The sequence below is a fragment of the Thermobia domestica genome, chromosome 11 (assembly GCF_964235325.1).
Source record: "Thermobia domestica chromosome 11, izTheDome1.hap1.1, whole genome shotgun sequence".
Lineage (NCBI taxonomy): Eukaryota > Metazoa > Arthropoda > Insecta > Zygentoma > Lepismatidae > Thermobia > Thermobia domestica.
The window spans coordinates 215,453,198-215,475,129 of NC_137464.1; the positions used below are offsets into that span (position 1 = coordinate 215,453,198).

General features: G+C 38.5%; 1 protein-coding gene across 2 annotated transcripts in view; it reads right to left on the reverse strand.

The window, feature by feature from the left end:
• Positions 1 to 21,932, reverse strand: part of LOC145663741 (kinesin-like protein KIF19) — a 278,291-nt gene that overhangs the window by 104,569 nt on the left and 151,790 nt on the right. For both annotated transcript variants that reach the window (XM_081729824.1, XM_081729825.1), the window contains exons 7-9: positions 18,270 to 18,536; positions 16,368 to 16,588; positions 13,025 to 13,245 (exon numbers count right to left, since the gene is read on the reverse strand). In XM_081729824.1, the coding sequence (XP_081585950.1) occupies positions 13,025 to 13,245; positions 16,368 to 16,588; positions 18,270 to 18,536 (709 nt within the window). The remainder of the gene's footprint in view (positions 1 to 13,024; positions 13,246 to 16,367; positions 16,589 to 18,269; positions 18,537 to 21,932) is intronic.

Sequence of the window (21,932 nt, forward strand, 5' to 3'; positions counted from 1 at the left end):
CAGTATGGTGCAGTTTCGGCTATATATCATTGTCTTTATCATATAAATTGTCTAATTTCCTTTCGTATAGTTTTGGCTACATATCGTTGCCCTTATTAGATAAATTATCTAATTTTCTTTCGTACAGTTTCGGCTATGTATTATTGCCCTTATCAGATAAATTATCTAATTTTCTTTCGTACAGTTTCAGCTATATATCATTATCTTTATCAGATAAATTATCTAATTACCTTTTGTATAGTTTTGGCTACATATCGTTGCCCTTATTAGATAAATTATCTAATTTTCTTTCGTACAGTTTCGGCTATGTATTACTGCCCTTATCAGATAAATTATCTAATTTTCTTTCGTACAGTTTCAGCTATATATCATTGTCTTTATCAGATAAATTACACAGGGCTGCAAATTGAAAAAAAGTTCATGTTGTTTTTTGATTAATAGGTGAACTTAATTCTTTGTTCCTAGCTGATTACGAATAATGAGTTCGTTTTTCCCTGTCACGTAAGGTTTTCTTACAAATCAATGTCAAAATTTGGGCCTTCTTCCCTATTCAATACTGCTTTATTATACCTTATTTCTTATCTTCTATTAGACTAAAGAGCTTATTATGCTAAATAACTGAACATGTTTTGTTTAATGTGAATGCAGACGGACAAAGAAAAGAACATAAGATTCTCTATACATACAGATTACTACATATATACATATGATATGGAAATATATACATAAATATATACGTTGTAAAATGGAAATCAACACAGTCATATAACATACTTATTTTTCACATCTTTTTAGCACGCTTTCTCTTATAAGCTTTTCTAATTTTCTTGTGATTTTCTTCTGAAGTTTCTCTGTGCAATTTGCAACAGTAGTGAGCCATCATGCTAACACTCCAAAGTGCCTTATACCTTTTCTCCATATCCCTCATGTCTTGGTAGAACCATTCGCCTTGTTCCTCACTTAATTCTCCGAGATTTGGTGGAAAGTAATCAAGATGAGAATGCAAGAAATGCAACTTGAGATTCATGTTGCAACCCAGTTCTTGAAATTTAACTAACATATTCTCAACAACTTCTCTGTAATCAGCACTTTTGTGGTTCCCCAGGAAGTTCACCACCATGCTTTTAAATGCTATCCAAGCATCCCTTTCAGCATTAGTCATTGTTGCCTCGAAGATTTTATACTTCATTAACTTCCTAATGTCTGGGCCAACGAAGACACCTTCTTTCACTTTGGCGCATGAAAGTGAAGGAAATTTGTTGCATATGAACTTGAAACATTCGCCTTTCTTGTCGAGTGCCTTAACAAATTGTTTCATCAATCCTAATTTTATGTGAAGAGGAGGCAGTATAACTTTCTCAGGACTGACTAAATTTTGTTGAATGATGTTTTTTGATCCCGCGTTCAGTATTTTCCGTAAATGACCACTGTTTCCTTCCCCAGTGGTCATTTCGTGCCCTACTATCCCACTCGCAGATATAACATGGTATTTTTGTATACCCACCTTGTTGCCCAAGTACAATGCTCAAAATCTTCAAATCTCCACACACCACCCAACCATGTACCTCGTATTTAATTTTATTAAGAATAAATTGCACATTGTCATATGTTTCTTTCAGTGACACAGAATGAGCAATAGGAACTGAGGGGAACTTATTTCCATTATATAACAGAACAAATTTTAAACTTGTTTTATTCGAGTCAATGAATAATTTCCAATCACTAGAAAGGCAAGGGAAATTTAACTTAATCAACAAACCTGACACATCACAACAAAACACGACAGAAAATTCTTTTGAGTTCAGGATATCTGTACCAGGAAAGTGTTCCACAGACCAGCAAGTTATTTTTATTAAGTCTGGAACCAAGAAGTTCAGCAGATTCTTTAGACAGATTTATGTCTCTAACTAGATCATTGAGCTTGCGTAGAGTGAATGGTATAGGGTCACGAGATCTGCTAGGGGAGTTGTAAACTTCATCTTCTATTTCACTATTTTCCACTGAATCACTGTACGAACTAGGATCACTTAGAAACTCAAGACTTGATGGAGGTGTCGGAACAGGCAAGTCTAGACCGTGCAGCACAGGTCTCCTTGCAGAGGGAGTATTGGGATACACTATATTTGTCTTGTTTCGAGTATTGTGTCCTACAATTTCACAGAACAGAAGTAGCAATCGTCGCTGTGGTTTTTGGGTTCTCTCCACACCATTGGTACTGTGAATGGCATAGATGACCGCCTTCCAGTGCTCCAGTTCCATAACGATTCCACATAAGATCTACACACATTGTGTGGAGTCCACGATTTATCTTGATCTCCAAGTTCCATACGGAAGTATGCGAAATATGCACTTCTTACAAAATCTGCAATTTTCTGTCTCTGTTAGTGTGGAACAAATTCACCAGAGGTGTAACAAAATAAATCTGGTCTATTCTTACAACCACGAAATGCATGACAACACAGTATTCAACGAACTACAAAAGAGAAATAGCCTTTTTTTTTAGTGTGTTTTTCCGCAGACGATAACGTCGTCTCTTCGGGAGTGATTGAGATAGACATTGGTTATGAGTTATCACATATATGGGCTATGAGGTTTAACAACAATAATAAAGTAAGTCACTTTATTCATACACAGGTGAATTATTATTGTTGTTGTGAAACATAGATAGTACAAACTAGGAGCACAGATATGAATATGAAATATTAACATGTAGTATTGAGGACAGATAGCAGATAACAGTGATCACATGTAAGGATGATGAATTTTTAGAAGGAGATGTTTATTCAGTGAGCGAAGCGAATGATGAGATGAAGTGCTTGGACGCCACAGTACACAGGGAAGAGTTAGTATTCACAAATGAGCTTATCTTCTGTGTTGGGGCTACTCAACACTGATGATAGACACGGGGGAAGCCCTTGTTAGGTGGAGTCACTGTGCAGACGATGGGTAGATGTGCGGATTGAATTCTGATGGATGATAGGTAGCAAAGAAATGATGGTCAGGGTGCTCTGGATGCGTCCGGCTATAGATGGAGAGGAGATGTCGCAGTGGAGGATAGTAATATGTAGGTGAGGCGAAAAGTCTACTATCAATGTGTATGGTGTCCATAAGCGTATGATGGTGTATTCTCCATTTCTTGTCTATGTAGCGAGAGCGAAGGTCTTCCAGATGTCGAGTGATGTGCGGGAATGTTAGTCGTTCGTATAAGAGACGTGTCGGGCTGGGTAATTTGATTCGAAATGCGAGACGCAAAGCATGGCGTTCTATAATACGTAGACGCTCGTAGAAATCATCACTCGCACTAACCCAGGCAGTGTGACCGTGAGTGAGACATGGGCGAAGAAATGCCTTGTACGTGTTTAGAACAGTATCTGTATGCAAATCCCAGGTAGTACCGACGAGCCGCTTCAGGAGATTTAAACGATTTTGCGCTTTCTCCTTGATGGAAAGAAGATGAGGTTTCCAAGATAACTTGGCGTCGAAGGTTACCCCTAGATATTTAGCAGTAGTGCTAGGGTGGATGGGTACACCGTCTACATTAATGTTAAGTAATGATGGATTGCGGCGTACTCGACTGCGTCTCTTGTGTGGAATGATGACGAGAGCTTGGGTCTTAGTACAATTTAATTTCAACTTCCATCTACTGCACCAGTTGGTAAAAGCATCTATGGCTTTTTGCAGAGAGATGTTGATTTGGTGCATAGTTTTGCCACAAGCGAGCAGTGCGGTATCGTCTGCAAATGTGAAGGTATAAATAGGCTCAGGCATGACAGGCAGGTCACTGACGTACAAGATATATAATAGTGGCGATAAGGCTGAACCTTGCGGAACACCGGTGTAAGGAAAAATAGGGAAAGATAAACTGTCGTTGATGGAGATGTATGCAAGACGATTCGTAAGAAAGTGGTACACCATACGTATATATGCGGCAGGAAGATTGAAGAAGTGTAACTTATACACAAGACCATTATGCCACACGCGATCAAAGGCCTTTTCAAGATCAAATAAAAGTAGGCATGAGGGTGCAGTTCTATTATAATGGTTCGTAAGAATAGTGCTAAGTCGTAAGAGGTTATCAAGGAGACTATGCTCAGGACGGAAACCAGCTTGGTGTTTAGGTAACAGATCATGTATTAGCAAATGCCTATGAAGTCTGCGGACTACGATGCGCTCAAAGATTTTGCCGAGTGTGGACGTGAGCTGAATTGGCCTATAAGAAACTGGATCCGTTTTATCTTTGTGGGGTTTCAGAAACATTAGCACTTTAGAGACTTTCCAAGTAGGTGGATAGTAGCCGGTTCTGAGGACAAAATTGTAAAGCGTTGCCAAAATATGTAGCAAAATAGCAGGGCCTTCTTTAATATGTCGGTAGGTTATACCATCAAACCCTGGCGCAGTGTTTTTCTTGTGACGTATCACGTCTGTAATATCAACTGGCGTTATTGGCGATGTTAAAGGATGCTGGTCATCCAGAGTATGGTCGACGGTAATTTGAAGATATCCATTATGAGGGTTGGTATATCTGGCAATGCGTCTGTAAAGTATCGACCTATCTCGAAAAGAAGTTTCTGGTGTAAAGGTGGTCTGAAGAACATGCGCAAAGGCATCCGCTTTCGCAGAGTCCGTAGTAAGAGCAGTATTCTTGTCTAGTAGAGGATACTGAGTGGTGCTGGTTTTCCCTATTAGCCGATTGAAATGTTTCCAATACTTAGTTGGATGACTTTCCTCTGCTAAAGCGTTAACTGTCTTTATCCAGTTGCGTTTTTTGTATGCTCGGATGTAATTTTGAACCATACGAAGGTACTGACGATGAAGTCGCGGTGTGACATCGTTACGGCTGTGTAGGTATTCCTTATACGCTTTCCGAGCTAGAGATATGAGTGAGAGATAATGAGGTGGTAGTTTAGGCCGGTAAAGATTACCTGTGGTTACAGGAATGTGGTTTGCCCCGCTGTTTTGAATGCTTTGCGTAAGGCGATCTAAAGTGGTGTCAAACGTAGGAATGTCAGATGGAAGTTCAATATCTGCTAGTGTGTCATGTATATCCTGCCGATAGTCTAGCCAATTAGCACGCTCAAAATTTGGCCGGGAACGGAGAAATTCCTGAGGTGGTTTTGATCGATTAGGAAAATTTATATCTACCTTTATAGGATCATGGTCGCTACCAATAGAATCGAGGACACTGATATCAAGGTATGGTACTATACTAGAGGAGGCAATCACCACATCAGGAGTTGTATTAGAGGATGGACGAGTCGCTCTAGGCAGTGGACAAATTTCGCCGTTCGTGTGAGTGTTAATGAAATCGGAAAAAGAGCGTTTTTCGATAGCACTTCTGCTATGATAGTTAATGTCAGCCATGACGATATAGGAGCGGAAATTATTATCCAGGTAAGTGAAGAATGAAGTGGGTATACGAACATATGGTCGGATATATATGGTTGCTACAGTGATAGGTCTGGAGTTGAAATAAATGGTGACAATATTGTGCTCCGGTAAAGATTCAGTGAATCTATGATTAATAGTTTTGCTGGGTAACTTATGTTTAATTCCGATAGCTGTTCCGCCATTAGCTCGCTGGCCCGGTGGTCCATCGTGGCGTATGAATTGATAGCCAGGAAAATAAACAGATTGTTTGGGAGTCAGGAAGGTTTCGTTCAGGAGAAAACTATGAACCTTGTGCTCATTTAATAAAGCAGTAAGTAGGTCTTTTCTGGTACAGAGTGACTGTATATTGAGGTAAAGTAACGTAATAATGAAGCCCGTATCCATGATATATGACAATTAAACTTCGGTTGTGAGTGGATAGATTTGAAAATGTACTGTCTGTCCGGAATAGGTTGCTTTGACATCTAGGTTGTAGAGTAGTTTAGTTGCATAGACAACTTGGTGAATTATGTGAGTCCGTAAGAAAGGATGTATATTTTGGAGAGCTAGACTAAAGAAGCGAATCATGTCTTCGACTGTAACTGGTTCTCTGAGAGAATTATGCGGAGGCCCTGGTGTATCTGGTGTACGTAAAGGCACCACCAGTTCGGGTTTAGTGGGTTCAGGTTGAGGTTTGGCCTTACATTTATAGCTGTAAGTAGGATGCGCATCATGGCAGGTGTTGCAATTTGGTGGCGCTGCTCCATTAGGACAGTCTTTAGTCAAATGATTTTGGCCGCAGTAACCCCATTTAGAAGTGTTCGGACAGTTAGATGTCTGATGCTGGTTGTAAACCTGGCACTTTTCACAGCGAATCGGAAGGGGTGGAGGTGTGCGAGATGGTTCTACTTTATGGCGGCGTTTAAATATGTAGGCCCCATATTGTAATAAATGGTCAATAGCTTGCTGTTCGTTTGTCAGAACTCTAACTAGATAGGTCGGACCAGTATTGTTGCGTATGCGAATACATTTGTGGATCTTGACGCCTTCAGCAGTAAGCTCTTCTTCCACTTCCGAGTCAGTTATCTCGGGATCGACACCCTTGATGACGACAGATAATAGCGATGGTTTTCTTGGTGGTGGAGCTTGCGTCTGACGTTTGGGTTGCAAGATAGTAATATTTGCATTCTTGCCAAAGATCTCAAAGGAAGCCTTGTTACGAACGTGGCGATGAAAATCTGGGTTCTTTGACTTGAGAATGACACCATTGTTAGTGAAACGAATCTCGGCTATCTCCAATCTTGGCACATATTTAACAAGCTGTTGAAAAATATGCTTCGAATTTTTGAATTTAGTATCGAAGTTTGTCAGAAGGAAATTATAAATTTGATCGCGAGATGGAGTTGGTGTATTGTCAGAGCTAGTGGAAGGTTGGATGTCCATACTCAAGTCCTGGTCATCAGCAGTGTTAACATTGGCCGCCTCAGGAGCAGACCCCTAACGGGGACGCTTATCAACCGACTTATCCGAGGTATCCGATTCCCGCCTAGTGCGCCTACGTTGATCCCTAGGCTGGGGGGCCACAGGTGGTAGTTTATGCATCGGGCCAGCGGCCCTTCAAAAGTGATGAATGTAAATGTATAGATGATACTCGAAATTAGCTGAGAAGAAATGAAATGAAATGAAATGAGATGAGAACAAAAATACAGGTTTGAACCCTCCAAAAGGCGCAGAATCCTTTTGTCCACCCTGTAAAAAGCGTATTTGCACCGATCTCAGAAATACGTATTGCTATACTTCGTCATCGGAAGGTGCAATAACTACTTTAAGACAGGTTAGGCTAACCCAGAGAAGAAATGAGAAATAGCCTTTTTTTTTAGAGGCTAGCCTGACGGGCTAGCTGCCTTTCAGAGGGTTACGCCCTCTTTTAGGAACGAGACATGATAGTTAACTACGGAAAGAATATGTTAGATGGGCTAAGTGATTTTATACTTTATTAGCAACAACATTTACATAAATAAGTAATTTTGGAGGTGGAGACTTAAGGAACATTAATCCTTAACATTAGGTGCAGGTATATACACAAGGAAAATAAACATACAGTATATTTTAAGCAAACAATCGATAGCAAAATGGGAAAGATGATTAGGCATAGAATTCATGATATGTACAAGTATAGCAATGGGAGTGAAAGATGTGGTGAGGTGCTTACACAGGACAACACGTGGATAATATTAATTAGACAGATGAGGTTATCTTCAGCCTAGGGGCTACTCTAGGCAATGATGAAGACGAATGAGGCCCTTGTTAGTAAATAATGGTAATCACTGTGCTGGAAATGATGGGTGGATGAGAGGTAGATGTTCATGAATGACGTAATCTGTGATTATAAGTAAAGCAGGGTCTAACGGTGGTAGAGTATAATGATATAATGTGAAGAGGAGCGAAAGTGGAGGATGATAATAACGGTGAGGTGTTGGATGAAGTGCTAAATAACGCATTGTGTCCTGTAATAAAGGATGTCGTGTTTCGAAGCGTTTGGTGATAAATGTTAGCCGCAGCTTTTCTAGGTAATATTGTAAAGTCGGAAAAGTGATTTTGCGGTATAAATCCTGTGTAGGACTAGGCAGCTTAATGCGGAACGCTATACGGAAAGCATGGCGTTCTAGAATTAAAAGTTTACTGTAGAACTTAGTGGGTGCAGCTATCCAAGCAGTAAATCCATAAGTAAGGACAGGTCGTAAAAATACCTTGTAGGTATTTAGGATGGTGTGTGCTTTAAGGCCCCAGGTGGTACCAGTCAATCGTTTCAATAAATTGAGTCTATTATAGGCTTTTGTAGTAATGACTTTCAGGTGTTGGGACCAAGTAAGGTGGTGATCATAGGTAATTCTCAGATATGTGACAGTATTACTGATATGAAAAGGCACCCCATCAACGTACAGAGAGAGATTGCGTGGATTTCTGCGGACTTTGGAAGTTCTTTTGGGTGGTAGGAATATGATGGCTTGGGTTTTAGCTGCGTTGATAGTAAGCCGCCAAAGAGTGCACCAAGTGTGAAAGCGATTAATAGCAGTCTGTAACTTAATGTTGAGCTGTTGGATAGTTGCTCCAAGTGCGAGAAGGGCCGTGTCATCCGCATATTGGAAGAGATGGACCTGATCTGGCAGTCGGGGCATATCTGCTACATACAGAAGGTATACTAAAGGAGACAAGGCTGACCCTTGTGGTACTCCAGAGAACAGAAAGATCGGATGTGACAAACTGCCTCGTACTGAGATATAGGTGATACGATTCGTAATGAAATGGTAAATGAGGCGAATGTAGGAGATAGGGAGCTGAAATTGCAGAAGTTTGTATATGAGCCCATGGTGCCAGACTTTATCGAATGCTTTCTCCAAGTCAAATAAAACTAAACAGGAAGGATTTGCTGAATTATAGTGTTGAGTAATGAGCGTTGTGAGTCGAAGTAGTTGATCATTTATAGAGAAAGCTGGACGAAAACCTGCTTGTGTGACTGGTAGTAGGCCGTGATCTGAAATGAAAATATGTAATCGTTTAACTAGGATACATTCCAAGATCTTACTGAATGTGGATGTAAGTTGTATAGGCCTATAAGACGCAACATCCTGAGGAGGCTTATGTGGTTTGGGAAACATTAGAGTCTTAGATGTTTTCCAAGCTAAAGGAAAGAAGCCAGTTCGCAATATGAATGTATAGATATTCGCAAGAAGTAGTAATAGTGAAATAGGGCATTCCTTGATATGGCGATACGTCACGTTATCTAAGCCAGGTGCAGTATTTCGTTTTTTATTGAGAACTTGAGAGATTTCGTGAGTGGTGATTGGGGCGGAAACAGTAGTATTAGGAGGTAAAACATGAGTAGGATTGGGTTGTAGTTCTGGTGATGAAGTATTGAGTCTGTCTGCAGGGTGAGGTGTTTTCTCAAATGGCGGTGTGAAGATAACTTGTAGGTGATCTGCAAAGGCATTTGCTTTATCGCTATCGGTACTAACAGGTGTATCATCCAATAAAATGGGGTAGGGTGTACTAGAGAATTTTCCACAAAGCGCATTGAAGCGGGACCAGAATTTAGTAGGATGCGATGTTTCAGACAGGGTGTTGCATGTCTTTACCCAGCACCGGAGTTTATATGCTTTGATGTAATTGTGTACTGTACGTTGAAGTTGTTTGTGATGTCGGAGTGCTTCTGGGTTGCGAGTGTGGAGATATTCTCGATAGAGCTGACGTGAACGTTTGATCATGGAGAGATAGTGTGGCGGAAGTTTAGGCTGATATGGAACAGATTTCGTTGTTGGAATATACAAGTTGCTGGCTTCCTGGATTGCGGATGTAATGCGATCTACAGTCTGGTATAAATCGTCACATGTGGCCGGTTCTGTTATATCACTGGTGAGGTCTGTAATATGTGAACGATATTGATCCCATTTAGCTTTATCGTAGCGCAAGCTCACTCGTACTGGTAAAGAGGAATGGGTCGTAGCTGAGTATGGTTTGTAAACAAGCTTGATTGGTGCATGATCACTACCAAGAAGATCAAGGATTTCTACAGTGCAATGTGAGATAAGATTTGTGGAGACAATGACTATGTCAGGCTTGGTGTTTGAAATTGGGCGTGTAGCTTGTGGAAGATCAACGATAACCCCAGTAGTGTGGGTTGTTATGAAGTTAATGAAATTTGTCCGGTCACCATCGCTGCGGCTATGCATATTGAAATCGGCCATAATGATGTATCTATTGAAAGTATTGGAGATATATTGTACGAACTGCTGAGGTAATGGATGATTTGGTCTGATGTATATAGTTGCTAGGGTGATGATGACATTTTTGAAATAAACTGTGGCAAGGAGATATTCAGGAAGAGCTGTTGCAATATACTGATGCTGGCGATAAGGGATGTGAGGAGAAATCCCTATGGCTACTCGAAGTGCAGGTACGGGATTTGCAGAATGTAACATGGTATATCGTGGTAAACAGCAAGTACGAGAGTTTGTTAGAAAGGTTTCATTGAGTAAGAATACTGTAACATGTTCCTCAAGAAGAAGCTGTTCAAATAAAACTTTGTGTTTTGGTAGTGATCGGATGTTCAGAAAGAGAAAAGTTAAAGCCATGATGTTAAACAAGTGAACTAGCATGTGATTTATGAAAATGAACAGTATTTCCGGAATAAGTAGCAGTAAAATTAACATGAAAAGTGGTTTTTGCTGCCAGAATGATTTGCTGTAGAACATGCGGCCTAATAAAAGGGTGGATGTTTTGCAAAGCTAGCGTTAGAAACGTCAATAGCTGGTCTAATGAAACAGGAGCGTCAATTGGATGTGGATGGGTTTGAACTGGTGCCGGTGGTCGCAAGGGAACAACGAGTTCAGGATGATCCTGAATAGGGTCTGGTTTTGCCTTACACTTGTAACTGTAGGCCGGATGCTGCTCATTACAAATGGCGCATTTTGGTGGCAATTCCAAGTTATCACAAGTCCGGGTGTTATGAGGACCAGCACAATAGCCACATTTACTGGAACTTTTACAATCGGATGTGTGATGGGAATTGTAGACCTGGCAACGTTCACAGCGGACCGGCATTGGAACTGGTGTTCGTGATGGTTCGACTCTGTGCTTGTGATTATAAATATATGCACCTGACGCTAGTAACTCATCAATGGTGTCTTGATGGTTTGTAAGCACACGAACCATATAGGTAGGACCTTTATCGTTTCGAATGCGTATTACTTTCGTAATAGTGTGGCCCTCCAGCTTGAGCTCCTCTTGGACCTCTTCATCGGTATAGGAGGGGTCAACCCCCCGAATAACGACAGATAACAATGGTGGTCGCTTTGGTGGTGGAGGCTGCTTACGTGTGGGGGAGTTCAGAGATTGGATCTTCGCATTTGGACCAAAAGTGTCAAGAGGCACTTTGTTTTTTATTATGGTAAGGAGAGTTGGGTCCGGTGTTTTTAAAATGATACCATTTCTCGTATGAACAATTTCTGAAATAGCTGCTCGAGGGAGGTATTTGCGCAGTTGTATGGCTACAAACTTCGCATTGCTGAACTTTACGTCGAAATTAGTGAGCAACATGGAATGAACTGAAGGTAGAGTAGATCCATCAGAATGATTTGAAGTTGTAGTGATGTCCATGGGAACTTGGTTTAGATCTGAGTTAGAAGAGAGATGTTGCTTTTTCGGAGGTGGAGATTGTTGAAGACGTTCGGCATAACTGTCTGTATGTTCGGATGGATGTGGCGATCTGCTGCGGACAGAGCCAGAGGAGAGGACTGAAGTTGCAGAGGCAACTGAGGCTTGAGAACCTCGCCGCTGCTGCTGAGATTTGCTAATACTAGAAGTGTGGCTCGGATCCTTGCGGGTCCTGCCCTTCGGGGTGCTCTCGGAGGGTCCGGGTAGAACTTGAGGTAACCCTGTATGTTTGCCTTTCATCGTTTTGCCTGATCCTAGCCGTGGGTCCGCCATCGAAAATCCGCCCTTGGGCTGATGCCCAAATGTAAATACGAAGATGTGTGTCTATAAATGTGTGATGAACGATTTGATGATAAAAGATAGAATGATGATGATAGCTTCACCCTCCAGCACTGAAAAGCGCTGTCAATCCCAATGAGAGCGTATGCGTGCTCAAGTAAATCGAAAAACCAAAGAAATAGCAAGGTCGTCAACTTAGAATCAAGTACGTCTGTTTACCTCCGTGGAGGATTATAATCAATTCGACGGTTGTTTTCTCAACCTCCAAGAGGCAAGTAATCCAACCGTATATGAGAAGATCGCGACTAAAATAAATCAATAGGGATGGAATACCTAAGGGACTTGGTTATTTTTCTCCGCCAGCAACGGATACCCTATTTTTTTTTACCTGGTTAGAGATTCCAGGTGGCCAGTTCGAGAGAAATAGCCGAAAATAATAACATTTCATACTATTGAAGAATATCTAAGATTTGCGATAATTAAGCACGAAATTTATTTGAAATGAGATAACAAGGTTTGATATAGAAATATTTTAAATATTCATGCAGGCAAAATTTTAGTTAATTTAATTAAATTAAACCTCCTTACATTTAAAACATATTCATTTTTATTACCGCCTGGATAATTTCACCACGTATTGTGACATCTAGCGTCAATCAATTGAATTACGCTTAAACATGCATACCGCAATCAACATATATAAATCGTGAATTGTGAGAAATTCTTACGTGATATGAGAAAACCAGTGCCAGTTTCGGTTTCAGCATGTTCAAATACATATAAAACACCCAAAATTATAAAAACAACAGAATCTATGCGGCCCTGTGTTATCTAATTACCTTTCGTATAGTTTTGGCTACATATCGTTGCCCTTATTAGATAAATTATCTAATTTTCTTTCGTACAGTTTCGGCTATGTATTACTGCCCTTATCAGATAAATTATCTAATTTTCTTTCGTACAGTTTCGGCTATATATCATTGTCCTTATCAGATACATTATCTAATTTTCTTTCGTAACGTCGAAGTTGGCACACGTTTCATTTAAATTTCTAATAAATTAGTAAGTTAAATACGTAGATAAGCAGAAGAACAAGAAAACTGGTAATTATTTTTAATTATAAAATAAACACAGAAGCAATGTTTAAACTTTCCTAATACTCTACCTTTGTCCATATCTGTGTCCGTTTCTAACTCTGTATCCTGTTCAAATCTCACTTGTCTTCCCCATATCGTTGAACTGTCCATCCTCCGCTGCCTCGCCAAATTGCGCCTATTTTTATAAAGCTTGTTGTGCCTTGATTCCCATTCGGATACAATCATGTTTTGTCTCTCTGCTGCCATTGCCAGACTCAAGATATGGCTATCGATCTCCATCAACCGATGTCTGAAATCATACATTTAGAAATATAATACATAGCTTCAAGATATACTTTATTATTATTATCATTATTAAATATAAAAGGTTGTACTAAATTGCTTATTTGGACTTTTAGAAAATTTTAACGAGCCTATTTCGGTGACATTGGGGTCAGAATAGGTCATCATTGTTTCGTCTACAAGCTAAGTATTTTCCTACATAGCCATCTGTTTTCCCATTAAATCAATTTAAAATAGACCATCCAAAGTAAAAGTAAAACAGAAGAAACACAAAAGATTTCACTATTGAAATGAAATAAAATCTTTAAGTTTTACATCCCACGATTATGCCGGCTAGGCTAACGGAAACGGTGATCATGAGGAATGAATGAAATGGTGGAATGAAGAAAGTGGGGGGAAACTCGAGAAAACCTACGCACATGGTGTTTGCCCACCACAAAGTTCACTTGGTGCGAGCTGGGATCGAACCCAGGACACCATGCACCCGAGGTGAACACTCTACCATGTAGTATGTTGTGAGGAAATTAAGAGTTTCTTAGAGAGAGAAAAAAAGAAAAAAGAAAAGTCACTACTAGCGCCCCGAAGTATTAGCGGAGACTTTAGTAACTATGAACGTTTTGTGGATAGAGACAGGTGGCTTGGAAACCATTGGTATACTGAATAAGATACAGGGCACATGTTCCTGTTAGATGCCAAAACTGGTGCTTCGTTCTTATACTTTTAGTTGAAGTGGCCATTGATCAGTTAGTCAATATTGCTGTTTGGAAGTTTAAAAGACATAGGTATTCTACTTATTCAATAGCTTAGTGTGCTACGACTTATTGAGTGGTGATCGAAGTTATAACCTATTAAAATCTATCTAATCAGGAATTTTGGATAACTTAGAAGTATATGTTACATGCCTTCGTTGGATGTTATCTGGAATATTCCCGAGCCAAGAAATAGTGTTTAATAGCTCATATTTTGTGCGTCCGTTACTGAGGATTCTAGGGTACATTGGTAAGCTGTATTTTTTTTTATGTTATACTCAGTTTATTCTTGAATCAAGTAATGAACTGTCAGCAGTTGTAAATGAGAAAAGTAATTACGACTAATTACCTAGTAATATCAGTTGGATGGTAATTTAGAAACTTATACTGAGAACTCTATTCTACTATTATATATTAATTGGTTTGCAAGACTGTGTAATGTTTGGACTTTTCCACATCAAAGTGATTATTAAAATATTACATCAAATTTCAAAATGGAATTTTATTTAAATGATTATCAGAACTTTATAGTGGCTTTATCGAGTGATGATCGTTAAAAACATTTGCACGGCTATTATATATATAGACCCTATATATAACACTCTTAAGTAAGAAACATTAAAAATTATTTTGTGTGTTTTTTTTAGCCCGGCACCACGGCGTGTTTTATTATAAATACTACGCGTCGGCACAACCACTGAGCCACCGCGGCCTCCGATTTCACTATTGAAGGTGCTGTACACGGAAATCTTATGTAAAACTACAATACATATCCATTTGAATAATCGAAACAGATTTTAAGTTAATACAAATTTGAAGGAGCACGGTGGTTCAGTGATAGAGTGCTCTCATCTGGTTCTAGGGTCACCTGATTCGATCCCAAAGTAAGTGAGTTTGTATTGGATATCGTTTCGACGAGCTTTCTCGGAGTTCTCCCTATTCCTCACACTTTCTCATTCCACCAATTATTTCACTCTCATTCACGTACATTAATCATCCGTCTCCTTTATCTTAAAAGCACATAAAGTGGGATGTTAAAAATAACTTTCTTTCCATATATTTTCATATTCCAACATTTTGTAAACCTCCATGTTTGAATCCATACTGATGTTCTCCGTTTGTTTCATCTACATACAGAATTAACCTCCTACAAGATCGTCAGACAAGATATACTATTGGCACTAAACTAATAATAATAATAATAATAATAATGATAATAATAATAATAATAATAATAATAATAATAAGAAGAAGAAGAAGAAGAAGAAGAATCAAACGGAAGGGAAGTAAATCCCTCAGGAATCCTAGTATTAAACGTCAAACGTCTCAGACTGTGCGTCACGCTTAAGCTAGTAAAAAAACAGTCACGCTAATATATATTGCTTACCTGCCAGACGTTAGTAGATGTCGCTACCTGCGCTATCGGGTGTTAAACTGTGCAGGCAATCTACTGATACAAAACTACTATTGAAATATGAAGTGGAGAATGGTTAGTAGTATATTTTTGGTTAATTTTGAGCTTTTGATGCAATCAACAGGTGTACTCAGAATATTTTTTTAATGGCGAAAAAAAGGCTGCTAGAGGCTAAACTAAAGGCTGGAGAAGAGTTGTGCAAAGATCTAAGGATTGAAAAATGAGTGTGTTTCCTCTCCTGCAAACATACTTTTTGCTTTATGGAATAGTACTTTGTTTTACCACAAGGTTTTCAATTTTGAAGTATCCCTTCTTCATTACTTCAAAATGATTATTTCTCTTTCTTCTGAATATCTGTTAGTATAAAATGTGTTAATCGATACTTTCATACTTTTCCCCCATACAACACACTACAAAACAATTCGTGCAGAATACAAATTAAAGAATTAATATAAACTTCATATGTGAATAACAGATACGTAATATGTATTACACACGTACTCATATACAAATCTGTTTCTGGATCATGCCGTTCACAACATAAGGGCTTTATACAAGACCCAATCATTGCATGCAATCTTCTGCAACATTATTCTGGTCTGTGCAATTATTGAATCAACCTGGCCCAATATTATACTACTCTGACGCAATCATTACATGTAATAAATCCCAATATTGTCTTGGTCTGATGGTATCATTCATGTAATCTGTCCCAATATTATCCTGTGCTGAGGCGATCATTGCGTAAAACCTGCCCCAATATTATGTTGTCCTGATACAATCATTGTATACAATCTGTGTCAATATTGTTCTGTCCATCTGGTTTTGCAAGCTGTTGTATATCAATGGATGTCCATATCGCATGCAATTTAACATTTAAAAAATTAAATATTGTATGACAGTCGTAAGAAATAAGAGAAAATACTTAATTTTAGAAAAAAATTAGTAACCGTTTACACTACTTACCGTAGCTTCATCTGTTCCCTGAAAGTTGATACAATCCTTTCCCTGAGGGATTTTAATTCCTCTTCCCGTCTCTTTGTTCCGGCGGAAGCTCTTCCTCCGTGAAAACGGGAACGATCATCGTGGATTTTTGTTTGTAACCGAGAAATCTCATTTTTCAATTCGCTAATAATTTTCTTATATTGAGTTACATGATATGAAACATCCAATACATTTCTTTGGACCTGAAAGGCACATAAAACGTAACATTTAGTTTTAAACTCTAGAAGTAACAGGATATCTCTACTGTGTTGGATTCTGCCAAATAAGATAACGTCTAAAACTAGAATTACTTTGACCCATTTTTCTGGTACTAACGATTTCCCATAATACGAAGAGGACTAAAAAAAAAAGTACTTCAATAATTATACGAATATGTGCTTTTAAAAAAAAAAAAAGTCAAGGCAATGTGTAGTCTAATTCTGTTATTAGAGATGTCAGTAGCTGAATAAGTGCTGAGATCACCATATGGTCGTCACGAGAGTCAATCAAAATGGCAGACGCACATTTTACTTTCGATCATTCTGAAATGGTAATAGATAACTTCCCCCTGTAGAAATTTGCACATTGTAATCAACGCAATTTATACGGTCATTCCAAATCAAAAGGTCTGGATAGTAATGGTGATTACTTTGAGTAGTGATTGCAGAAATCATTTTACTTACAGCTATTCTTTGGTGCTTATATAAATATATAATAAAGCTTTAATGCAAATAATTTTCAAGTTGAAGTGTGTATGCACATATGTTATTCTCGTAGAAGTATACTATTATAGGACTGAATTTCTATGCGATTGTTCAATAGTACAGTTTGTCTAAGAATTTATTTAAAATATGTGTACTTTATGCTTAACTAATTTGTTAATATTTATTAAGAAGTTACGTGAAGTATCAAAGTATAACTTTCAGGATATAAAGTCCGCACTCTAAGTTACTGTATGAAGTACAGGGTTCTTCCATAAAATTGTTTCGCAGCGTGAACACATACCAAAGATTAAATATCTGATATTTATACCGTTCAGATAGCTCTAAATACTGAAGGCAAGATGTGATGTTATGGAAAATAGTTTATGTTTAATTTCACCGTATATTATACCCATGACAATAATTGCTTAGCACTCACCAGATAACTCAAGCAATTAATGTTCCTATGGGTGCTCACGTGACACACCTGATGTTCATTCTACCAGTTGGGACAGAAGCCATTGTAATTTCGACCATTGTAAAATACTATGACATATAATTTCTTTAGTATTATTTATTCTGTATTCTTTTACCTTTATTTTCCGTTCACGTTATTTTTTTCGAAAAAAATCAATGTCATGACCATAATTGCGTGCATGATAGAACAAGGATTCAGTTAACCTGTGGTGCAGATCTATCTTCGCCTTTTGACTCTAAATACATATAAGTTGTGCTGATTTCTTTTTCTTTAATATAGCAGTTTCCAATTTATTTATTTATTGCAAAAATCGTGAAAAATCCAGTAATTCAATCCACGTGTATTATATTTTTTCACCTCTGTGAAGAGTACAACTGGTTTCATCGACGAAGGCATATATCAACCTTGAAAATTGAAGAACGGCACTTTGCACTTAATCAGTTGTCTATGGTTTAATATTTCAACGAAATTTGGGTTTAAAAATTAATAGCAACGGGGATATTCCAAAATTACATTTCCAAAAATTGCTTTAGTATTAAACTAAACTAACAATATAGAAATAGCAATATATTATGCTTATTTGTAGCTAATAAACGATCATCATAAATGGACATCTACATTCAGAATTTTAAAAAAAATGATCTTACTATATCTGAACAACATATTACAATTATGACTTTTCATACCTTTACAACGAACACTTACCTTTTTGGATATATTTTTAGCTCGGTCTGCGTACACAAGCGTGTTCCGCGTTTCCTCTTTCTGGCTTCCAGATGGACTTATGTGAGCAATCATCACTGTTCGGAAGTTGCCCGAGAGAGCATCCTTAAGGAGTCGAGTTAATTTGGAATCTCTGTAGTTGACGTATTTGGGATTTGCTCCTTTCTCGGAGAGCGCATTGATACAGTTGCCCAGAGCTAACAGTGAACGGTTAATATGGGCTCCCTCTTGTAGACGTTTTCCCCGATTCTATTATATAAGGAGTAACAGAAAAATATCTTATTAATAATAGGACAACCATAAATATATTTAATTTTACGCAAATAGGGCCTATGTACTTTATTTATATATGTTTTATTATGCTTTCTGCTTTAAAACGAAACATATTTACGAGGGCCATCCGGAAAGTGGTACCCGTTTGTGCAATAAAGACACAGTAGTACATATCAACAAATATACACATTTTTATTGGAAAGATCATACTTTACAATGCTTCTCCACATAATCACCAAGCAAATTGAGGCATTTGTCATACAGTGTGACGAGTTTTTGTATTCCAGCGTCATAGTCCTCCGCCGCCAGCGTATTGAGATACGTAGCCACGCCTCGTTTAAGTTTTTCATCGCTGTCAAATCTTTTTCCCGCCAGAAAGAGACGACTCGTCCATCACATTGTCTCCATACACCTCCTTTAATTGGCGATGAATTTCACAAGGTCGAACGTTTCGTGCATTAAGAAATTTAATCACGGCCCTCACTTCAAAATTGGCGAGGTTCTCAATTCGTTTAATCATTATAAACGAGCACAGACACAACACAGACACTGCTAGCGTCACGCAACCTCGCACAGAGCAGGCAGACAAGCCACCAGTGATGCCAATTCCTTCAGAGCCGTTTTCCCTTCACAAGCTTCAGAATTTCCCTTTTCCGGACAAGATTTCCCTTCATCCAAACCGTTCAAGTACTGTATTTAGTAAACGTATTTTTAATCGTTTTCGCTTCCACCCCCTCACCCCAATCTTATAACCACATACAAGCAGATACCTGACAGCCTTCCTTTGAGCTTACGCAGAATTTGAACTTGATTTGTTGTTTAGGTATCTAAGGCGTCGCGATAGAGGAGGGGGAAGAATATGGAAAGGTGTAGGGTAGGACCTATTAAAGGTACAATATCTCCATTTGCCTTGTGTGACTGCGGAAAAACCCTATAAATACCTCGGTCAGGACGGACAGCCTAAATAAATCATAAAGAATATAAAATAAATATTATGTAAATTTAATTTTTATCCTAGATATCATGATAGATTTTAATATTAATGTAACCTAAGATACAAAGAAAATATTAAGTATATATTTGGTATGTACTTACTTAAGAACAGCACTCCCATATTTACTGAAACGAATACGAACAGTTACAAAGAAAACTCTAGCTGCTACTGTCTTTGGCTGTACACGAGGAATGTTCGTAAGCACAATACAGAGTTTAGAGATGCGGAATTCTTAAGAATTTATAATTCTGTGCGCACAGTTACCAGAAAATTTGTAAACTTACACAAACACACACACACTAATGACCCAGTATTCGCTCATATATACATATTTACATTCACGACACGCAGATTTTCTTCTCTTACATCGATGAATCCTCTTCACAATCAATTTTCTGGTTGGGAAAAATATCTTCTGATTGGGAAAACCAAACTGTTATAACAGTGGTGCCCATCCCCCCTCATGTCCATGACGCACCCTCCCTCAATTATCTATCCGTAGGTGTTCTTCCATCTTTTCGATTAATTTTTACACTCCCTCAAACATATAATGGGGGGAAGACAAACAGAGAAAAAAAGACAAGGAAGAGCAAAAGGTTTAGGATAGGGACATGGAACGTACGTACTATGTTACAGGGAGGAAAATTAGAAAATCTTAAAGAAGAAATGAAACAAAATAATTTAGATTTGGTAGGCGTTTGTGAAGTTAGATGGGAAGGTAATGGAGTATTGAACAGCGAAGGATATAGAATGTTTTACTCAGGTAATGAAAAGGGCGGTCATAATGGCGTAGGAATAATTCTTGGAAAGCGCTTAAAGGAGAAGGTAGTGAAAGTAGAATTTATTGATGATAGAGTTATGGTGTTAAGACTTAAAGGGAAAACGAAGGATCTAGTGGTGATACAGACATATGCACCGACGACTTCGCATGCAAATGAAGAAGTAGAGGAAAATTATGAGAAAATAGAAGAAATTATAGATAGGGAGAAGAAGGGTGCATGCATAATTCTAATGGGAGATTTCAATGCAGTTGTGGGAGAAAAACAGGAAGGTAGTATCGTAGGCAAATATGGTTTAGGCGAAAGAAATGAAAGGGGAGAGGGACTGGTGAATTTCTGTAGACAGAATTCACTAGTAATTGGGAACACTTGGTTCAATCAGCACAAGAGAAGAAGATATACATGGAAATCACCAATAGACGACGGAAGATATCAGATAGACTATGTTATGATTCAGGACAGGTATCGGAATAGCTTAAAGAACGCGAAGACCCTTCCCGGGGCTGATATTTTCTCTGATCATAATCTTGTGCTGGCCGAAGTAGATATTCAACTGAAAAATGTAGGCAGAAGAAAAGTAGGTAACAAAGTGTTGAATACTGAAAAGTTGAAAAACGAGGAAATAAGAAATCTTTTCGCTGAAAAATTCGAAGAAAAATGTTCAAACGAGGAAAGGATAGGCGCAGGTAATAACGCACGGTGGGAACATATTAAACGTTGCTTACAGCAGGCTGCAGAAGAAGCAGTAGGTTACCGCGAACACAAAACTGCTAAGAAACCATGGGTTACGGAGCAGATGTTGCAGAAAATGAGGGAGAGGAAGATGTGGAAACAGATTGATACAGAAGAGGGCAGAAAGATGTACAGAAAGTTAAATAATGAATTACGAAGAGAAACAGACAAAGCGAGGGAAGAGTTTTACAAAAGAAAATGCGAGGACATAGAAGAATTAGAAAGAGTTGGGAAATATGAGGAAATGTACAAGGAGGTGAAATCTATGGAATTTCGGAGGAAACAAGGGAGTATTATGATGGCAGTAGAAAATAAGAATGAGAAGGTAGTCAGCGAGAGAAATGAGGTCATAGGAAGGTGGAAAGAATACGTTGAAGACTTATATGAGAGTAGGGATAGACCGTGTAGCCTAAATGTTGAAGTGGAAAATGAAGTAGGCGAGGATGATAAAGGATTTAGTATTCTTCGGGATGAGTTTGAAAAGGCTATATCCGAGATTAGGAATGGAAAGGTAACAGGAATAGATAACATACCCCTCGAATTCATTAAAAATATAGGAGACAAGGGAAAGAAAGAATTGTGGCGACTATGCAATGAAATATATGAAACAGGAGAATGGCCAAGAGACTTTCTGAAAACGATCATGATACCGATGGCTAAGAAATCGAACCCAAAGAGATGTGAGGATTATAGAACTATTAGTCTCATATCTCATGCAGCTAAAATTCTGCTCCGAATACTGAACAGAAGGTTATATGGAAGAACAAATAAAGATGTTGAGGAAGAGCAGTTCGGGTTTAGAAGAGGCAAGGGCACAAGAGATGCTATTGGATTATTAAGGGTGATCGGTGAAAGATTTATAGAAAA